The 22,295-nt window shown below is 48.7% G+C and overlaps 1 protein-coding gene across 1 annotated transcript in view; it reads right to left on the bottom strand.

The window, feature by feature from the left end:
- The window catches only part of SETDB1 (SET domain bifurcated 1), a 28,728-nt gene extending 6,641 nt beyond the window's left edge, over positions 1-22,087 (bottom strand). The window contains exons 1-14 of the mRNA XM_019556899.1: positions 21,723-22,087; positions 20,832-20,992; positions 19,777-19,811; positions 16,541-16,640; positions 15,329-15,511; positions 10,678-10,879; positions 9,402-9,475; positions 8,582-8,772; positions 7,244-7,373; positions 6,391-6,529; positions 3,815-3,976; positions 1,876-2,490; positions 1,228-1,344; positions 952-1,121 (exon numbers count right to left, since the gene is read on the bottom strand). Of these exons, the coding sequence (XP_019412444.1) occupies positions 952-1,121; positions 1,228-1,344; positions 1,876-2,490; positions 3,815-3,976; positions 6,391-6,529; positions 7,244-7,373; positions 8,582-8,772; positions 9,402-9,475; positions 10,678-10,879; positions 15,329-15,511; positions 16,541-16,640; positions 19,777-19,811; positions 20,832-20,992; positions 21,723-21,934 (2,491 nt within the window). The 5' untranslated portion in view covers positions 21,935-22,087. The remainder of the gene's footprint in view (positions 1-951; positions 1,122-1,227; positions 1,345-1,875; positions 2,491-3,814; positions 3,977-6,390; positions 6,530-7,243; positions 7,374-8,581; positions 8,773-9,401; positions 9,476-10,677; positions 10,880-15,328; positions 15,512-16,540; positions 16,641-19,776; positions 19,812-20,831; positions 20,993-21,722) is intronic.
- Between the last annotated feature and the right edge of the window lie 208 nt (positions 22,088-22,295).

The following is a 22,295-nucleotide window of genomic DNA, read 5'->3' as shown; positions in this document are numbered from 1 at the left end:
AGCAAGTCCATATGGGAAGCTATCATTGGGACAAGGGTAAGTACTCTCTACGCAAGCAAGCAAGCTGGCATCTCTTCAGTGCCAGACTCCACCCCAGTGGACAGCTTCCGTGTTTTACAATGTCAGCCAACAACACAGCCCTTAGAAGCAAAACAGGAAGCAGATGTGGGCAACCAGATGACATTAGAAGCCCTCATCTCGAAAGCAGACAGCTAGATTTTTGCAGACCGGGATCTCTGTGTTGTTTCACTGGAAGGAGAAGTGATGGTGAAATTGTAACGTTCTCACAAAGGCTGAACAATACCGTTTAACATGCCTGGGAAAAGTTCAGAGATTCTGATTGGGTTTTCACTGTTATCCACTTCAAAACCACACTTCTGGGCCAAGACTAGTGAATACCGTCAGATTTTAAAACACTAACATATAAAAAGAAAAGGCTGGTTTCATACTTGGAGTGAGAGGAAAGGTCTATTGGGAGACACTGGACGTGGTCAACAAGGGAGCAGATTCTGAAATCACAACTTCCTAAGCCTTGAGAGGTAGAGAAGCAGGTGGAAAATTGTGGGCATGCCCTCTTCACTCTTCTTCTCCACATCCACTCTGCCACTATATGAGGCAGGATTATGGGCTACATGGAGCTATAGTCTACCTAGGAAGTGGCCATTCTTATGTCCTCAACGTATGAGACTGGTAGAGCGTAGGCTCAGGGCCCCCTGTCTCCGAGAGACTGGTCAGAGCTTTTCCATCTAAAAAGTTTTGGCTCCAGTACTCTCACAAGAAGCATTGCTTTCCAGGGAAAAATCTAACGTTTCCAAGAGGATGATCAATTCTGAAAGGCCACCATGGTGGGAAAGAAGTAGGGGGTGGAAAATTCTGGACACACCTTGAGGAATCCTCTTGCGTTAATCATACACTATTTGAACTACAGTGTTCGCAGGACAGGTGTCCTACCTGCGTAGATGCAGACAAAAGAGCCCTTAGCAATGTCATCCAGGCAGCGGATCCCCCAGCCTTTGTTCTGTGTCTTGAAGAGCTGGAGCCGGACCTGGAGCCCATGCTGCACCAGACGGTTGGTGCACATGTTGACATTGCATTTGCATCTCTTGTTGCACTCGTAGACCCTGGAAGTGGGGGAGAGCAGGCCGTTAGCTCTGCAAGCTTTGAAGTCCGGAGCGAGCTCTTCCAAACCATGGAAGTGCCTTTAAGTTCCAAGGCTGTTCTACTCACCCTGTTGGGAGGCATTCATCCAGCCGCTTGTACTGGTAGCCTGAATTATGATTGATCTGCCCACCAGGAGTGCAGCCTGTCGCTTGGACTGTCAGCTGGTGACAGGCACATTTGGATCTGAAGAAAGATTCCCCCACCCAAGACTGACTGTTACAGATACGTTGCATCAACACAAGGGTCGGGAGGCAAAGGCATTTGGGGCTCTGGGGCTGGGTCAGGAGATCAAACTCATAGTAACCAGGTGTAGTTTGGATTCAAGGGTCACCAGTTGTCTTGGGAGCAGGCTCCCTACACAGGCCGGCTTACAATGGAGCCTGAAAGCTCATTGCACGTGTCCAAAACACTATTCCTGGCTTGCCCATCTGCTTTGAATGGGTCTTATACGTAGCCTTAAAAGGGACCCATCCTAAAGGGAAGACGCCTGTTTGGAGATCCAAGTCATCCTCTGAGCCCCAGGTGCACACAGAATTCATAGATGTTGCACATATTCAAGGGCTTCATCTTAGGGAGGTATGAGATAAGCAATCCCAGAGCTGGGGGACACAAGGGCCTTGGTAGTAGTCCCTGCAGGGATCAGAGAGAACTGGGTGCTCTCAGTGACTGAGGGAAGCCCTGGGGCTGGAGCAAGTGATAGGACAGGTCACCTACTTGTCTCTGCAGCCATCTTTGCAGTCGCAGCCAACAAGGAACTCCCAGCTGGTGTTGATATAGACACCCTTCCCAGGGATGCGCTCCTTGCTGTAAGCCACCTGTGGGGGTGGTGTGCTGTCAATCTCATTGACGCAGGACAGGGGCACATCCTCCTTGCCCTTGGTGATGTCAGCTATGTAGTAGAAAGGCTTGTAGGGCTGGAACTTGCGGTCCACCAGCACATAAGGGTCCAGGCAAAACATCTCCAGGAAGAGGAAGTCACAGTCTGTCTCAAAGAGGTAGCGCTCAATCTCTTGCATGGTGCGGAGGCAGAGCCCACATGGGGTCTTGTACAAGACGTGAAAGCCCATCTTGCGGTTGATGCGGCGCCTGGCTGTCATGCGCCGGAAGTCATAGAGGAGGGGGATAAGCAGAGGGTTCTTGCTGCGGTACTGGTCGCTGCGGATGGGGCGGACACGTGACAAGCAGGTGAAGCTGCACACATGGGGCAGGTAGAAGAGCTTCTCCATGGGGGCACGGTACGAGGGCTCGTTGGGCACCCGGTCCATTATGCCATGGAATGATGGTGCCACCCCACTGATTGGCTGCGATGGAAGAGGTGTGCTTGGGAACCTGCCATGGAAGAGATGTCCAGCAGGTAAGATTACACCTAGCAGTCTCTAGTGGAGGCCAGACAGCACCAAGGGTTTTGTTCACTCCACCAAGAAGGGTCTCCTAAGGGAAGCAGCATCAACCACGCTGCATAAGAGCCAAAATGGCATGGGGATCACTATATGGTGGCCAAAGAGGAACAAAACCTTTGCACTGGGAGCTGCTTCACATGCACTGTGCCATTGTGAAGAGATACAAATAAACTCATGTTATTTAGACTGAAGTAGTCTCCAGGAGCCCATGTGACAAACTAAGTCCCTCCTGTGCTCTATGCTGTACAACGTTAGACTAAAAGGCCCCCTGCCCTTTTTTTATAACCCAACTAGAAGTCTCCCAGCTTTCTGTAACAATGTAGAGATTGTCAGAGGCTCCTTTGGAGATAAGCTCCACTGAAGACAGAGCGATGAGACTGTTCCCACCCAAGAGGACAAATATGTGCAGGGCTGAGCAGAAGGTGAAAGAAACAAGTACTTGGTGCCTACCCACCCCACAGCCTTCTCTAGGCCAGACTCAGAGCCATTTTATCATGCAGGTCACAAATCATCCATGTCTAAGTCAACGGTGTGGCCTGCTGAGCAGTTATATCATCACCTTGAACACAAAGGGAGGGAGCTTACCACTCTTCCACTCCAACTGACAGCCACTTCATCTGCCCACTCTGATCTGCCAGATGTGGAAGCCAAACTGCTATAACGACGTTTCCCTCCACTTCATTCAGGGATAAATTCTTGAGGTTTTGCTTCACTTTCAGCAGAACAGGCACAGACCAGCTAATCCAGCAGGTGACCCTGGCAACCCTCTAAAAGCTGCAGAGCTGTGCATCAATCCACTCTTTGAGTGTTAGAAAAGCTGCTACCATATTTCTCTGTATACAATGCATTTTTAAAAAAGAGCATCTGCTGGACACTGGAGTGTATATTATACACAGGAAAATACTGTAAGACTCATTTCTGCCGCTTACTGGGCAAAGGCAATAGTAAAGTCTGCACACAATCCACAGAGGGCAGAACAATGAGCAGGCTTCAATCCCTTGCTGTTGCTACTCAGTTATTTACTACAGGGAAAGAACTTGTTTTCTTTATTCTCCCTTTCAAAAACAAGGGGCGTGTGTATGCAAGAGAATACAATAGTACAAACGATGATCATTAACATCGGAATCAGTCATGGACCAGGATGCAAGATGGAAGGCACTACACAGACAGGCACAGATGTCCCACAAAGCATGCAGAGACCCAAGGGATGCGCTGCTGAACACTTAAGGGCGGATGACTTTGACCTGGCTTACCGGTAGACTTGCTGGTTCACTCCGGTTCTTCCAATGGGGGGAGTCTCACTTAAGACAGGAGAAGCAGGCGATGACTGCCCAGACCCCACCGAGCCAGGACGGAAGGAAGTGCTTTTTTTGGCCACTTGCTTCCTAGATTGAGCCAGCTGACTGTCAGAGCCTCTACATAAAGGAAGAAGAAGGGGGTATGATTTCGAGACTGTATGTGCCAATAGGGTTTAGCATCCAAAAGTACCCCCCACCCACTCCAAGATCTGGCTCATCACAGCAATATTCAAGCAAAGGTTTCTCTGTGGGGTGATATAATCAGTGCAACTTTAATAGGATGTAGAACAATGAATGCCAAAAGTCAGGTGTTTTAAAATACCATTTGATGTTTCTTATTTTAGAGGCGGGAGGGGGGGTTCATGCGCATGTTTGACAGTAATAATTTCAGTAGTTCAGGAGAAAGCTAGACATGGAAAAAGGCCTGAGATAGCAGAGATGAAGAAAAGCTCTTGAACTTTAGCAGTGGATGCTCAGAGACATCCAAATGAGATTCCCAGTTGGGATGTTCGTCTTCCAGGGTCTGCAAGCACCAAAAGGAGAGGAATGCACATCTCCTCTCCACCCTGCCTGTGTGAGAGTCAGCTCTACAACAAAGCACATGCTGCCAGGTGAAATGCACAATGACTGTATGGGAAGAAAACTACTGCTTGGGGGATGTGAATCCTCGCTCTACAGAGACAGTGGTGAAGGCTTCCAATCCATTCGTACCTGCCAACAGAAGGCACTGCTGGCTTTCACATGCACACATCTAGAATGCGAGTGTGGTTTTGGGGGAAAAGGAGATAGGGAGTGCAGCTGGAGTGCATCTGCCTCAGAAAAGAGGGAAGTTTCATGTTAACACATTTCCACCGATCTAAGAAAAGGGGCAGCATGTCCAGAAGCATATAGCCTTGGCATTATATATCTCAGCCCAAGAACCTGAAGACACCCATAGCCAGACACAACAGCAGAGCAATGCATCAAGGAGTAAATCATACACCACAGCGAACAAGGCAAATCCTTTAGCTTTAATAGCCTAGTGCATTGTGACTTTAAAATGCCTCCACTAACATAGTTTTGGAACCCAGCAGGGTTCCACTTTAACAGCAGCAACACCAACGTGGGAGGCTTTCAGTTAATATTACAACCATGTATAAAACTCCAGCTTCGCCAGAAATGGGCTGGAAGAACAGTGACAGTGCCAGCCACCCAGGTGCCTATACCTGAACCAAAAACAGGCTCCTGAAAAAATGATTTACAGTGCAAAACCTTAAGGTATCTTTGCAATCGCCACAGCGATGGTTAAACAGAAGACTGTGGATCAGACAACACAAGTCTCTGGCCTGGTCACTAGAGTAATTCAACTTCCCAATTTATGGGGGCACCTTTGTTCTTCCTTCCTTTCCCCTCATCAGTTCAGGTTACTTTAGTGTTAGCAACAAAGATCTTTATTCCCAGGGCAGCCTTCTCAGGCTGAAGACAGCTGAGAAAGCAGATTTGCGTTTGTCAAGCTACTTAAAAACAAAGAAAAGGGGCCAAGATTAGAGAGTTCAGCAGGAACATTTAGCCAGGAGCCAGTTAGATTCCCACTACATGGCCATTTGGGCAGTGATAGATGGACAGGGAAGGAGAAGAACAAGTGGCCTAGGCTTCCTGCATGTTGCTATGCTTGGAAAGACTCTCGTGTGTAATGCTCAATTTGCTGAACAGGTATATCACAGTCTGGGCACTTCCTATTTCCCCTTTCCCCATATAGGCTGGCGCAGTCATAACAGTACACGTGCTGGCAGGGGATCATGCGTCCATATATTCGGATGGGAAATCCACACTGGTGGCAGAAGTGAACTGGGATGGCATCTCTCTCTCCTAGAAAGTTTATCTTAAAGTCCCAAAACACTGGCTCGGGCGAGCTGGCGTTCTCATGCATATGGCTTCCATTGTAATGCTCTTTGCCTTCTTCATGCAGTCTGCCCTCAGGACCAGTATATGCCTCGGACACTATCCAGTCCATGCTTCTTGGGTGGTAAGGTGCATGTTTGGGTATGTCGGACGTTAGCTCTAGAGGGTTTGGTCCATAACCATCAAGACCAAACAATGATCCTGAGCTCTCAGTGGCTCCAAAGTCACTGGGGTCCACAAGCCGGTCAGTCCAGGGTGAAGAGAACAAGGCAGCAGGGGGCCAATGCCTGGATCGTGACATGAGGGAGCAATTCAGATTTTCAGAAGAGAAGCAGCGCACTTTGTAACTTGGAAATACATCAAGTGTGAAGCATTAGGGCTGAACAAGAACCAGGACATTTGGCTCACTGGGTGCTGCATAGTCAGTGTTCCCCACCCCTAGATGTTCATCCATCTACAGTTCCCCCCCCAACAATGGGGTAAGAACCATCATGCCTCCAGGAAATGAGCCAAGCGCTTGAAGAAACCCACAGTTAGAGGATTCCTCTATGTGGGAAGGGACGAAGCCAGTAACAGCCAAGAACCAGAGCTGAAATGCAGAGGAGACATCAGCAGAGACAGAACAAGCAAGGAAAGAAAGAGGTACTTACTCAATCTCAGCAGGCTGTGGAGAAACAGGCTGAGAGCCCAACACTGTCGCTTGCATCTGTTCTATGGGCTTATACTGAGTGCCGGTTCCTGTCAGGTCTTGGGTGTATTGTACAACAGGCCCCTTACTCCGCACAGCGCCTGGTTGGCAGAAAACAAACAAACAAACAAACAAACAAAAAAAACACACCAAGATGGGAGATAATCTCTACAGTAACCAAAGTCTGTGGCATTAGCTGCAAAATGGGACTTGGATTCCTGTTACAGAAGGATGTACATGCAGAGTGGTGAACAGCGAGGCCATTACCCACAGCATCCACCCTTTGGAAAGGCTCCAGACTTCCATTTGCACAGAGAACAGCTAGCTCACAGCTGTCTGGCAGCTGGCTGGAGATGTGAGGCCTCAGGGAAGTCAAGTCTCTGCTCCTGCCCTAACAGGTAGCTGATTCCCCAACTGTGGCCTTGGATCAGGTAACTTGGTCTTCATGTCCTGGACCTTGGCCCAACCTCTGTTTTGGACTCTGACTTTGGATCTCTCTTTGGATCTGGTAACTTGGTCCCCAGTGTCAGCCCCTTGACAGGGCCTGTGGTCTGGCTTGTGCCCTCCCCCTGGGTCAGCCTGCCTGCAATCTAGTCCATTGCAACTAGCAACAACCCCACTGCTTAGGACATTTGTCATTGCTGGCCATCTCCAAAAGATGCCAGCTATTTAATGCCATTTTAACTTCCATATGTTGCTTTTAAGGCGGCAACTAGACCAAGCTGTGAATTATGAAGATGGTTGTAGATCTCTACAGGAGTGGCCTGAGAAACAGTGTGGGATCAGGCCCTAGGGTAGAGCTCCAACTGACATACCGACATTGGGCCGCGTCCTCGCTTGCCCACTCTGCTTCTTTTCCTGAGTGGAGGCTGTGGAGGTTTTCATGCTGAACATGGGTTCGAGGCGTGTGGAGCCACGGTAAATCCACTCACAGCGCTTGTCATCCTGCAGGAGAGAGAGGGGGGATGGTCATGTTCTCAACCTCAGCCTGGAGACAACATACATGCAATGGGGGCCAAGGATTAGCAACAGCAATCCTATGGAAGTATAGGATCATGAGAGCACAGGGCTACCAGGGCCCTCGGGATGTCCCACCTAGTCCAACCCCCTGATCCAGGCATGATCAGCCCTGACCAAATCAGCCCAGTCAATGCATACCTAACCTGCTCTTAAAAAGAAAAAGTAATCATGAAGGACAGAGATTCTACTAGCCCTCAGGGCAGCCTGCTCCAAAGCTGAACTCCCCTCAGTGAAAGAAAACTTTTCCTCATCTCCAATCTCAATTTCCCCTGCTGCAGCCTGAGGCCATTGCTCCTTGTCCTGTCCCCTACAGCCAGAGAACAGTTGCTCTCCAGATGTGGAGGATGACAAATCTGGGAGAGGACACACATGGCCACAGATGTACCTGTGTGTGGAGGAAGTGAAGGCAGAGCCCAGGAAACACCCTGGGCCAAGGCCCCCGGCTAGCCCCTGGAGAGCTGGCTTCTCCTGGCTTTACTGCTGACTAACAGTGGGACCTTAAGCAGCTCAGTCACCCTTGGCCTCCAGCCTATCTATCAAAACAGGAAAACTTCCTGCTATTCCAGAGTACACTCACTAGTAAACGAGCTCATTAGGAAAGTACAACCCACTATGGAACTACTTGGATTCAACAAAGAAGGGGATGGGATTGGAAGGCTGAGAAGGGAGCAAGCAGAGGGCACTTAACAAGATGAAAGTGACAGAGCCTCTGCCCAGCTTCACCAACCTGTTCTCTTGCTCGTGTTTGGATTTCAGATGCCACCAGAGTTTGCAGCTGGTGCGAGACCAAGACCAACTCTGCCAGGTGCCATGTTCTGGTTCCTTCCCATCCAGCAATTCTGACTTGCTCTCAAGTGTTAAACCCCAATTTTAGAAGTGACCCAGGCACTTCTGAAGTGTCTGACCTACTTCCCAGTGCAAACAGAAGTCTCATGTGACATCTTCAAGTCTGCTACTTGGGCAATATTAGAGCATGTTAGGCAAAAGCACAACAACTGTCCAGACGGGCTCTAAGCTATGACCCCTCTAGCCCTATGCCCTGGGTGACTGACTTGCAGAGCACTGCAAGGCTGGGAAGGTCATTCAGGCTGGCCAGCCTGTGGGCCCCGACAGGAGCTATGTCAGCACCATACCAAGAAGAGGATTTTGACCAAGCTGCCATCCACTTCCTCCACTCTGGATTTCCACCATGTCCCTTCCCACTCTGTTTTAATCAGCTGGCCGCTCTTCAGCAGAACCATGGGGCGGTTGGGGTAGGCTGTGATGTACTCCTCAATGAAATCCCGGCAGGAAACATCCTCAATGTCTTCCCAGGTCTTCTTCACTGTTTGGGAAAGGAAGAGAGAGAAAGAGAAAAGAGTTTTGGCACAAGGCTTTCAGCTTCTTCTTGGGAGTTTGTTCCAGATGGATTTTAACACAACAACCAAACAGGCACAGCAGTGTGACCATCTCATGTAACTGAAGGATTATTAAGAAAACATTTGGTTTGGCATATCCTGTCTTCAATCCACTCGCCCACGTGAGAGGAAAAAACTGTTCTTCCCCATTTCACAGATGGGCACAGGGAACCAGAAGGATGAAGCAACTGTTCCAAGGCCACATACAGTCAGCATCAGGGACTGGATTTGAAGGTAGGAAGTTCTGACTCTTCTGTATTAAGGCCAGAAGGGAACGTTATGGTCATGCAGGCTGACCTTCAAAAGCCTCCACTGCTGGAGCTATATAACTAGCACTAAAGGAACCTACAGGATGGTCCACAACTACATTTGAGCAAGGATAAAAATTGCTGCAGCTGTATTTGAAATGCTTATAGCATCTGGAAGCTTAAGTCCTTTCAGCTGCATCCCCATGTACTATTTGTTACTTTCCCAGTCTGCGTCTTAGGCAGTGTTGAATTCCAGCACTAGGGTCCTGCCCCAGAAAAAATCATGGGAACATGCAAGCTTAACTCACGTGGCCTGCAGACCAGGTACAGCTCTGGCTGGGTGACATAGGAAGCATAGCCGTCATCAAAGAAGATAAGGAACCTGGAGCAGGGCAAAGGAGACATGTGTAAGGTAGTGCTACATGAGATGGGATAGTAATCCAGAAAATAGCTGGAGATGCCCCATATGCAGCCTCTGGTGTTACAGCAGTACTGGTTTTGAAGAGCACATGCATGTTTAGTTATAGTATGGGATGCTGATGAGTCCCAACCATAGACTAGCATTTTTTGGTGCTGTACAGATGAGCCCTGAATCAATTATCTCTACCCAGGAGAGTTTACTAGTCACTGGGTAAATCAATTTCCCCATTAGGGATCTGAGAGACATCCTGCAAAGCCCCAGGACGGACCCTGGATATAAACCTCCCACTCAGCCATACAGTTTGCTAGGGAGTTTGCTTAAGGGTGACAGACAGGGAAGCGGGAGCGGGTGGTTTGCTGCAGAGCTTTCTAGTTCTGGGGGATTTGTGGAATTTACTGTTGTTTTTCATTTGTTGTAAGCTGCTCTGAGCCTTTCAGGATAAAGGAGGATATACATCTAAATCATGATGATGATAACTCACGGACCAAGGTGAATGAGGTGTAGGGAAACACCCAGCTGCACCCCTTATCTCTGTGAAACAGAGAGATCACAGCACATCTTTCAAGACTGGGCAATGGCCCCTAAGCCAGACAAGCTGCAAGGGACAGCAAGCATTGCAGTACCCCATCCTCAGAGGGAGACGCATGTCTAGGGGAGGAGAACATAGACAGACAGCCCTGTGCTGGCAGGAATTTCTTGCACAAGGCTGGATGGAAAAAGGGCTTTCTATCCTTAGATCTCTCAGAAAGGCAACGCCCTGCATTATATGTATGAGACCTGCTCGGTGTCCACACCTGTGCATTTGTGTACTCAGTTTTATGTTCAGCCTCTTCCTCCAGTATTTTACAGGGAAGCGATATGGGAAATGTTGCTGGGCATTAGAGCCCATATTTTTGGTAGTTTAGGACATCTCTTGGGTTGGCCTGTGTGGGGACTTTGATGTGTACAGCCTAGCAAGAAGCATCAGCACATGTGAATTCAGACTGTGATCAGCAGAATGCAACTCTCCTCCCTAGGCTGCTAAATGGGCTGTTAAAGAATTAACACCCCTGATTATCAGGAAGGTTAGAAGTCATGATGCCACTCTCACAGCACTTTGGCTATTTGAGAGAGATCCGTCCCTCAGCCAGAGGCTGATGCTACGGATAGACTTTTATTTTTACCTCAATTTGTTCTTCACATTGGGGGTTTCAGCCACGATACCAGCATACAACCAGACTTGATTTCCATCCTTATATTTGGCCACGACCCGGCTCCCAACATACAGCTTCTCGGGAAGGGGGTGATAGTCATAAGCAATGTGATTGCCAGAAAGCAAGCTCTTCCCTTTGTTGTCAAACTTCACTTTATACTTCTTGCCAGCACCTGAAAGATGTTTGGGAAAGGGCTAATTACAGATCAGCTATTGCTTCACATGTGAAGTCCCTGACCAAAAAGAACTTGTTTAAGGCTGCAATCCAGGTTAGTAAATTAATCTGATTCTCTTAAAGAGACTAATTGAGGCATTAATGGTTATATTGATAGTATATTGCTTCTACAAGGAAGAGATCATCTATTTAGTGCAAGGTTGAAGATAAACCCAAGAAAGTCTGGATGCTGGCTACTTCATTCTGGCAGCCTGAGCCATTTAAAAACCAAACCGTGGCAATACTGAGATTAGCTGAACTGGAAGAATATTAAGTTGCCAAAACACTGATTAGAAGAATCTAAATTCTTTTGTTTCAGGGCACAAGACAGCTGCTTTTTTAACTCAATCAGCAGTTTTCTCCAACGGTAAATTATTCTGCAGTTTCTCGCTCCTTTCCTTGGGCAGTCCCTGCGATACTGGATGCTGAAAGAAATGGAACTGCTGTTCTGACCTGAAACACCATTCTTAACAGCACGGTTCAGCTCTCTCAAGCACACAAGACTCTAACAAGGGACCGGATTCCAAGTGGTGATGAATGCTGAGCTAGGGTATGTTGAGCAAAAAGTTCAGGTCCCCTGCTTGACCTTAAGACAGGGGTGGGCGAAATATGGCCCACGGTGACTGGATCTTGCCTATGGCTCTACACATGGAGCCAAGTCCTGCCAGCTCATGCCAGGGCAGTCCATGCCAAGCGCCCACCAAAGTCCACATCTTGGTCCCAGTCAGCACGCACAGCTTCTGATAGGGCTGTTCCCAGTGAGGCTGCAGCCAGTCAGGTACTTTTCTGCTCCCCTGCACCTCCAATGGCAGCTGCTGCTTCTGATTTTGCCCCTGCTGCTCTGGGTAAGCAGTTTTAGCTGGGTGGCTCTTGCCCCAGAGCACAGGGCTCTGGCTCCAGCTCCCCGTTGCCTTCCACCGGAAGACGGCCAGGAGCTGAAGCCAGAGCCCCACACAGAGGGAGAAGCTGTCCAGCTGAAGTTGCCAGTCCACCAGTCCCCCCGGAGCGGCACACTACAGCATGGCAGGGGCAGGAGCTGCTACTGGAGGTAGGGGGAACAAAGCAGAACACAGCTGGCTGTAGTTGCACTGGGAACAGCCTCACCAGAAGCTGCTCTGTGCGGGGCGGGGGGTGCGGCATGGCGTAGCAGGAGCAGGAGCTGCCATGGAGGCTGAGGGAGCAGAATGGCACCTGGCCAGGCTAGGCTGTGGGTGCCAGCAGGAATGCGGTGCAAACTGCCTCAGAGGGAGATTCATAGATTGTAGAGTCAGAAGGGATCCTGAAGGATCATCATGTTCGACCCCCTGCCCCAGGCAGGAAAAAGGACTGAGGTCAGATGACCCCAGTCAGGTACCTATCTAGCCTCCTCTTGAAGACCTCCAAGTTAGGTGATAATATCACCTCTTTTGACAGCCTGTTCTGGATTCTGGCCACCCTTACTGTGAAAAATCGCATCCTAATGTCTAACCTGAATCTACTCTCCACTAGTTTGTACCCATTATTCCTAGTTGCTCCTGGGGTGCCCAGGTAAATAGTACATCTCCAACTCTCTGTTGTCTTCCCTTGATAAACTTATACGTGGTTACAAGGTCTCCCCCCTCAGATGTCTCTTATGAAGGCTGAAGAGATCCAGATCTCTCAACCTCCCCTTATAGGGTCTTACATGGAGGCCACTAATCATGCGAGTGGCCCTCCTCTGGACCCTCTCCATGTTGTCCACATCCCTCTTAAAGTGCGGCGCCCAGAACCAGATACAGTACTCTATGCAGCATTGGTCAGGCTGCAGTTGGAGGGGGAGCACCACCTCCCTCGATTTGTTGGTCATGCATCTGCTAATGCATGACAAGGTGCAACTGGCTTTATTGATGGCTTTGTTACACTGCCAGATTATGTTCATCCTGGAGTCAACTGTGACTTCAAGATCCCTTTCAGCTGCTGAGGAGGTCATCCTCCAACCTATAGGTGTGCTGGGGATTCCTCCTCCCTAGGTGGACTACCTTGCATTTGTCTTTGTTGAACTGCATCCTGTTTCATTCTGCCCATTGTTCCAACCTGTCCAGATCTGTCTGTATCCGATCCCTGCCCTCCGGTGTGTTAACTTTGCTCCATAACTTGGTGTCATCTGTGAACTTGGACAGGGTGCTCTCCACACCCTCGTCCAAATTGCTGATGAAGATATTAAATAGTACTGGTCCAAGGACCAAACCCTGTGGGACACCACTGCCCACCTCCTTCCAGGTTGAAAACAACCCATCCACCACCACTCTCTGGGTGCGCTCCCTAAGCCAGTTGGCCACCCATCTGACCGTGTAAACATCCACTCCACAGCCTGCTAGCTTCCTTATTAGAATAGGATGCAAAATTGTATAGAAGGCCTTCTTAAAGTCCAGGTAGATGACATCTGCCTCAGCTCCAGTGTCAAGGCAGTGCGTTACCTGGTCATAAAAGGCTACAAGGTTTGTCAGGCAGGATCTACCCGTGATAAACCCGTGCTGGTTTCTTTTCAACATAATTTCCCCTGCTGGGCCTTTACAAATGCGCTCTTTAATGATTTTTTCCAGTGCTTTCCCAAGGATAGAGGTAAGACTGACTGGCCTAAAGTTACCTGGCTCATCCATTCTCCCCTTCTTAAAACTGGGAACCACATTGGCCCTCTTCTAGTCCTCAGGGACCTGGCTGGAGCACCATGAATGCTCAAACAGCCATGCCAGCAGCTCAGCTATGACACTGGCCAGTTCCTTCAGCACGCATGGATGGAGGTCAACCAGGCCTGCTGACTTGTACCCATCCAGGCCCTCCAAGTGCTACTTAACTAAGTCAGCACTACCCATTGGCATACTAGTGCCTCCCGGACATCTATCTATGTTCAAATTGGGGGAACTGTCTTGGTCAGTACTTAGGAATACTGAAGCGAAGAACTCATTGAAGAGCTCCACCTTTTTTCCCCGTGTTGGCCACCAACTGTCCTGATCTGTCCTGCAGGGACCCTATGTTACTCTGTGCCTTCCTTTTGCTCGCTATGTATCTGTAGAAGGACTTTTTATTGTTCTTGATTTTTGTAGCCAGCCTAAACTCCAGTCCTGCCTTGGCCTGCCTAGCTGATTCCCTGCAATAGCGCGCCAAGGAGGTGTATTCCTCCTTGGTGGCTGCCCCCGACTTCCACTGCCTATAAATCCTTTTCTTTGCCCCCAGTCTTTTCTGGAGTTTTCTGTTCAGCCAAGGGGGCTTTTTTGTCCCTGTGTCCCCTTTCCTGCACAATGGAATAGTCTTCTTTTGTGCCCCAAGGATCACTCCCTTGAGAAACCGCCAACCCTCCTGGACCCCCCCATAAGCTCAATGCTCTTGAGTTCAGCTACCTCACTAACTAGCCTTCTAAGTTTACTAAAATTGACCCTTCTGAAGTCTAATGCTTTAGCCTCACTGATTATTTTTCCCACCCTTCGCTGGATTGTGAATTCAACCAAATGATGGTCACCATCTCCCAGGTTACTGTACACTCACAGGTTACCCATGAGATCATCCCCTGTTGCTAAGACCAGGTCTAGCAAGGCATTGCCCCTGGTGAGACTGAACACCTCCTGGGTTAGGTGGAGATCCTGCATGCAGTTTAAGAACCTACGTGAGCAGTTTGTTTTGGCCATTTGTTTGGGCTCAGCCTTACAGAGCGCTGCTGGGGCAGTGCAGACCATACTGCCTGGGTGAGCTCTGCTGCATATGCCCCATTCCCTCCCCTCACCCATGGCAGGCTCCTGGGACCTGGCACCGAGGCAGCCCCCACCCCCCTCCCAGACACACACACATGCCCCCCACCCCATCCCCTTAATCCCATCCTCACCCCCTGTCCCCAATCCTGAACACTGCTCCCCGCCTGCATGCAGCCCCATAGGGAGTCATGGGAGAGGAAGTGGGGGTTGAAGGGTGCTGACTCAGCCACAACAGCTCATTAAAACTCCTCATGTGGCCTTCCAGCCCAATAAATGCCCACCCTGCACTGAAACTTAGACTGGTGTAAGTAACAAAGCAAGCTCTTCTGCTCCAAAGCTGGAGAGAATGAATAAACAATTAATTTCAAGGCTTTTTAAAGAGAGCATTTCATTCTCCAGAAGGGCTGGAGTTTTGATTCTGTGGCAACAGACAGCAATACAGAACAGTGCATGGCAAGCTCAAGGACTGTCTGGGCATGGAAGAGCAATGCTGGCACTTCAGTGCACAGCTCACTGAACCCCTGCAAGTCAAATAAGATGGCATTTCAAATCTAGGTAACTACACCCCCCAGTCAGCACAACAACAGCACACACTGCACCAGCTGGGTGCACAAAACACTGCAAAGCTAAGCTATCATAGATGCTGACTTCCCCTTGAAGTCAAACATGCTGCCTGCACTGTAAAAGGCAGCCGAATTACTTACCCCCAGGGCGGCGGGACTCGCCCACTGATTGGATTGCAATCAGGGTTCCCTTGTGCCATGTCTTGGTCCTTTTCTTGCCCAGGATGCGCATGCCAACTGTGAGATCACCATCCTTGCTGAGATCGCCCCCAGAGTTTGCTTGCTGGGATGCATTTGCTAAGCTCTGCTGAGAGGAAGCCCCATCTATCCAGAGAAGAAAACACCAGAAGCCATCAGGTAGAGAAGTTGGGGAGTTTCTTTGTAACCAAGTGCCTGAGTTTGGAGGGGTGTAGGTTGTAGCGGTGTTGATCTAAGGTCATAGGAAGACAAGGTTCTTTGGGTAAATCCGATATCTTTAATTAGACCAACTCAAATTGTTGGAAAAAAATATTTTTAGAAAGCTTTCGGGTATGAATGCCCTTCAAAGCCTAACAAAGTGTGCTTGAGCCCGAAAGCTTGCCAAAATATTTTTTTCCAACTGTCTGAGTTGGTCTAATTAAAGAGATCAGATTTACCCAAAGAACCTTGTCTGAGTTCTGAGGAGCTGTCAGTTACTCAACTTCTTCTAGTCAGTCTCACCTGCAGTATCTCATACTTCAGGTCAGTGCTACAGTGTATGGGGGGGGCAAGACCTGCCAGGCATGGATTAAATATAAGCCTTTCCTCTTTAAAAGGTATCCAGATGCTGCTGCTAATAACTAGGGTGACCCTATGGGACAATGTGGTACCTGGGACACTGCCTGCTCCTCCCTCCAGCCCTCCACTGCTACAGGGAATCAATGGCCTGTTAATGAGACATTGTTCTCTACTTCACAGCTGTTAACAATCACCTGTGAAGTAACAATTAGTGTTAATAGGTCTTCCTATTTCACAGCTCCTGTAGTGCCCCCCTTCCCCTACCCCCGACACTAGTTTTAATTTTCACCTGGGACCAGCCTCTGAAATCTTGGACATATGGTAACCCTACTAATAATATTAGTTGGGGAGAAACAGTAAAAAGACACAACCTCACACTTCAGTATTAACTACCCCAAGAGTTCTTTCAAGCAGTAAAGTAGCAAAGACAAGCCGGTGATGGCCTTTCTCTACCATTCTGAAGAACTGCTAGTTTCCTCCAACTAGCTAGAACCAACAGCCCTATAATTTCAATTCTCCATCATTTTTCCTTCTTTGGACATTAGGACAGACCTCTGGGGAAAAGGCAAGTTGTGAGGGCAGCTCTCAGCCACTAACCTCTCTGCGTTTCCTGGGTCGTTTTTTTTTTGGTAATGGCATCCATGAATTTCTGAACATCCTGGGCAGATTTCCTCATCGCGGCCATGGCTTCTCGAAGCTACAGGGAAAGACAGGCGGGGTAAGAGAGCACTAAAGATATTCTTCTATATTATAAAACTAGTTTTGGAGCAATTGGGAGTTACAAATCCAACTTGTCCTGCATGTTTCTCAAGGAAACATGACAACAAGCCCTACACAATTTAAAAACCAAACTCTCAAATGCAAACAAAGCTGGCTTTTACTATATGCCAATACAACAGGGTTACAGGTTGTACAGATGGGCTGGAGTGGAGGGGCGGGGTTGCTCTTTCTGTTAAGGAACAATGTACATCCTTTATAATCAAGATGGGATCAGAGGAGGGCCAAACTGAGGTACAGGTAACCCTCGCTATTCGTGGCTTCAAATATTTGTGAATGCTGAACCCACATTTTAAATACATTTTATACACTTACAGGAGCTCCTCAGCTCTGCCCTCGCTGCTGCTGGGCTCCTGCTGCTGCTGGGTTCCTGCTGCCACCGCCAGAGCCATGCCCCACCCCAGGGGCACTGCATTCATGAACAGTGCCTTATTCGTGGATTTCGCCATTTGCAGGGAATACAAGACCGTATCCCCCACGAATGGTAAGGGTTGCCTGTATTGTGGGTCAGGATAAGGGGGTCAGGGTGGGAAAGGGACTTGGTAGTGGGGGTCTACTATAGACCGCCACACCAGGAGGATGAGCTAGACCTGGAATTTTTCAGACAGCTCTCAGAGGCTGTATGGTCGAGAGAGATGGTTGTCATGGGTGACCTAAGTTACGCTGACATATGCTGGGAGGAACAGCCAGCCAAATCTAACCGCTCACATAAGTTCTTAACCTGCATACAGGACCCCCACTTAATGCAGGAGGTATACAATCCCCCACTAGGGGAAACGCCTTGTTAGACTTGGTGTTAGCTACAGGGGATGACGTGGTACAATGTAACCTAGGGGACAGTGACCATTGATTGACTGAATTCACTATCCGGTGAAGGGTGGGTAAACTAAACAGCAGGGTTGAAGCGCTAGACTTCAGAAAGGCTAACTTCAGTATGCTCAGGAGATTAGTTAGTGAGGTGTTAAAGCTCAAAAGCATTGGCACAATGGGGGTCCAGGAAGGTGGTCGTTCCTTAAGGGAGTGGTCCTATGGGCTCAGGAGACAATCCTGTTGCACATAAAAGGGGCAAAGGGGCCAAGAAGCCCTCTTGGCTGAACAGGGAAGTCCAGGAAAGCCTAAGGGCAAAGAAAGAGGCATACAGGCTATGGAAACAGGGGGTAACTACCAAGGAGGAGTATACATACCTCCCTGGCTCACACTTGCAGGGAATCAGTTAGGAAGGCCAAAGCAGGATTAGAATATAGACTGGCGACAAAAATTAAGGACAATAAAAAGTCCTTCTTCAGGTATACAGGCAGCAAAAGAAAGGGGCAGGGTTGCATAGGACCCCTACAGGACAAACTAGGGTAGTTGGTGACAGAGAGGGGATACAAAGCTGAGTTCTTCAATGAGTTCTTTGCAGACAAATCTCCCAATTGGATCATAGACAGACCCAGGAGAGATACCAACCCATTAGCTGTTAGTGCAGTTAGTGAAGGGACACTTGGAGGGGCTGGATGTTTTCAAATCAGTGGGCCCGGATGAACTTCATCCAAGAGTACTGAAGGAATTGCCAGCGTCATAGCAGAATCACTGGCGTGACTGTTTGAGCACTCATGGTGCTCTGGTCAGGTCCCAGAGGACTGGAAAGGGCCAGTGTGGTCCCCATTTTCAAGACGGGGAGGAGACAGGAACCAGGAAGCTATAGGCCAGTTAGTCTCACCTCTATACTTGGGAAGACATCATTAAGGATTACATTTGTGGGAGGCCAGCAGGGGAAATAATGCTGAAAGGAAAATCGGCACGGATTCATTGCAGGTAGATCCTGCCTAACTAACTTTGTTTCTTTTTATGACCAGGTCACAAACTGCTTAGACGCAGGAGTCGAGGTAGGTGTCATCTACCTAGGCTTTAAGAAGGCCTTCAATACAGTATCTCATTCTGTTCTCCTAAATAAACGGACAGGCTGTGATGTGGATGATTACATATTCAGGTGGGTGACAAATTGGCTTAGGGGGTCACACCCAGAGAGTGGTGGTACGTGAGTCTATATCAACCTGGAAAGACATGGGCAGTGCAGTCAGTGTCTTCATCAGTGACTTGGATGAGGGCGTGGAGAGCACCCTGTCCAAGTTCACAGGTGATACCAAATTATGGGGCAAAGTTAACATACCAGACAGTAGGGAATGGATCCAGGCGGATCTGGACAGGTTGGAAAGATGGGCAAAACGAAATAGCGTACAGTTCAATAAAGACAAGTGCAAAGTGCTGTACCTGGGCAAAAGAACCACCAACACACTTACAGGCTGGGGGATGACCGTCTCAGCAACACAGCAGCGGAAAAGGATCCTGGAGTCATAGTTCACCCCAAGATGACCATGAGTCATCAATGTGATGAAGTGATCAACATGGCTAACCGCACTTTATCATGCGTTAGCAGATGCATGATGAACAGGTCCAGGGAGGTGATGCTTCCCCTCTATGCAGCACTGATCAAGCCGCAGTTGAAGTACTGTGTCCAGTTTTGGGCACTGCACTTCAAGAGGGATGCAGAAAGTCTTGAGAGGGTTCAGAGGAGGCCACTTGTAGGATCTTGCCTGCAGGCCTCTAACCATACAAGGGGAGACTGAGGGACCTAGAGCTCTTCAGCCTTCGTAAGAGAAGGTGGAGAGGTGATCTTGTGGCTGCCTATAAATTCATCAGGGGAGGGCAATGGAATAGGAGATGCTCTATTTACTAGGGCACCCCCTGGAGAAACTAGGAACAACGGCCACAAATTGACAGAGAGCAGATTTAGGTTGGACATTAGGAAGAACTTCTTCACAGTAAGGGTTACCCAAATCTGGAATGGACTTCCAAGGGAGATGGTGCTCTCCCCTACCTTGGGGGTCTTCAGGGAGACTGGACAAGCACATGGCTGGGGTCATTTGACCCCAGAGCTCTTTCCTCCCCAAGGCAGAGTGGCGGACTTGATGACTTACTGAGGTCCCTTCTGACCATAACATCTATGAATAGCACCCCAAAAGGTACTGCCATACAAATAAGTGATATTATAACAGAAATCTTTTCCAACTTACCAGAGTCTGATCCTTCAGGTTTTTACTTGTATCACCTGGGTTTAAAAAACAAAGCAAAGCAGAAAGCCATTTAAAATGTGGACAGATCCCCCCATGGGGAATCTAAACCATATTAGAACACCTCCTGCAAAGACATCAAACCAAATGGAAGGGTGTAAAAAATGGCAGATTCTAAGTTTTCCTCTTGCTTTATTCAGAAAAGCATTGAATTAAACCAGACATTTGTGATTCGGGGAGCAGGTTGCTGGAGTCCAGGTATGCACTTCCATGGAAATACAATCACTTATGAAGCATGAGACACTGTTTTGGGAAGACAAACCTGGGACAACCAGGAGGGAGGCAAGATACCCAATCAAGTTCTGACCCTACAAGCTTTGGAATATTTGGGACCAGTGCAGGCTGCATCTTTTCCTGCACGGGCTCCCCAAAAAGCAACTATACAGTCATGTTAATGCATGCCACTTAACGTGCAGAAGGATTGGAGGATGAGTGAATCCTTCCAGGGTTAAAACGTGGCGTTCCAAGGAGTTCTAATATACTGAGCAGAGGTGATGGCTACTCAGCTACCTCCTTGCCATAGGAAGACCTTATAAACAGCTTTAACACAAAGCCAAATGCCTGTACTCCTTACTGACTTCAAAGGGAATTTGAGCCCTCAGGATAGCAGGTCATAGTCCAGATTCTGCCTTGATTTTTTTTAAATCTTTTTTTGGTGATGTGAGGCTTTATCCTATTTTGCCCTCTCCGCTCCCCAACAGGCCACACCTTTGAGATGACTCAACATCCCCATGGCCACTGGATCCTGGAGGCAGCTTAGCAAGACCAGGAGCAGCAGGAGGCAGGGTAAAAGGGATGCACATAAGAGCTTTCCATTCTGTTCAGGCTGCACTGACTTTGCAAGCACCACCCTATTTACTTGCCCCAACAAAGCCTTCCTCCTGAGCCCCCTGGGTGTAAGGAACAGTGGTGTCAGTGTATATCAAACTGTTCCTTCACATCTCCCCCCCCCCCCACAAACCCCACTGCCATAGGGAACACAGAACTGTGTTTCCGACCTGAATCAACACTCATGACATCATCATCATCCTCATCTGGAATTTCGATCACTTCCGTGGGCTTGGAAGCCGAGTCCTCATCTTCAGAGCTGCTCTCGCGATACTGAAGCCCCAGCTTGGAGTAGAGATCTTTTACCAGTACCTCACATTTATTGATGGCTCTGTGGTATAGTGGGAAAAAAGGAGGAAGCAGAGACCGATTCATGGTGAGTGCAGCTGTTATCTCTCCAGTAATCACAAAAAGAGGAGACATTTTGTGCATAGCAGCATCTGGGGCTACTCAGCAGCTGGTGCTCCCTTAAATCACTCAGCAGAAATAGGACATAGCCTCAATCATAACTGGACATTCAAAGCCATGGCAAAGAGATCTTAGCCATCCATCTCTGAGAGTTATGCATGCCGACAGCTGAATACTGCACCACATGGTTCTTGAACCCCTCCTGGAAAAGTCTGGCTACAGGAATACTGCCAAAAAAGTCAGTGGTAGAGCAGGAAATAGGAACCGGGGGTACCTATATACGAGCAGTGAGGCTGCTCTGACATGCTATAATTATAGCTCATCAGAGTAAGACTGGACTGAGTCTGCTGAAGCATGGTAATTATTGCGTCCCAGCAGCCTCCACCATCTCGTGTATCAGTGTCCCCCCACTTAAAAATGCTGGCAGGGGCACTTTATCTAAAGCTTGTTGAATGAGCCCCTGCCACCATTTTTAAGCGCAGGGATGCTGATGTGCAAGATGCTCTGGGCACTTTAATTAGAGTGACTCTCGTAGCTGCTCCAATTAAAGCGCCTCCACCTAAGCACGTGTATAAATGCCCTTTGAGTCCAGACCCCCTAGTCCTTGCTCTGCCCATTCCACCAGACACCGGCACAAAGCCACCACTGCCCACCTTGAGGCATCATCAAAGAGCTGGTCCACATGAGCCACTTCTGCCTCTTTCTGCTTAACGTTCTTTTCCAGCTCTTCCAGCTGCTTCTTTCGCTGCTTCACACACTCGAGTTTCTCCAGCTCCTCGTCAATGAACTGCTGGAGATCTTCCATGGAGATGCCCAGCTCCTCCATTACTTCCTGCTGCAGCTCTCCAATCTCTTGGGAATCCATTTCTGCTGAGAGTGAAGCCAGGAGGAGATAAGAAGCTCTTGAGCTTTCCAAACTACATTGTACATTCCCTGATCTGCAGCCTTAGTATTTTTTCTCTCTGCTGTATGGACTACACCACACAGACTCCTCAACTCATTCACGGGGAACAGATAAGTGCTTCACTTAAGGTGTCTGGGTAACCAGGCTTGTAGCTTTATCTAGGTGAAAGCCACCTGCCCTGGCAATGCCTGCTGCTGCATGAAGGTGAACTGCTGCTCAAAGCAACTTGATGGAACAAGCCATGAAGTCTGCTTTGTTTATGGCATCCTTTCATCTACGAGAGACAGCGGATACTGCAACCTATGACGCACATGGTTTGCAA

The sequence above is a fragment of the Crocodylus porosus genome, unplaced genomic scaffold (genome assembly GCF_001723895.1).
Source record: "Crocodylus porosus isolate Cpor-Errol unplaced genomic scaffold, CroPor_comp1, whole genome shotgun sequence".
NCBI lineage: Eukaryota > Metazoa > Chordata > Crocodylia > Crocodylidae > Crocodylus > Crocodylus porosus.
Note: the sequence above shows the minus strand (reverse complement) of the source record. Positions and strands in the feature narration are given on the sequence as shown.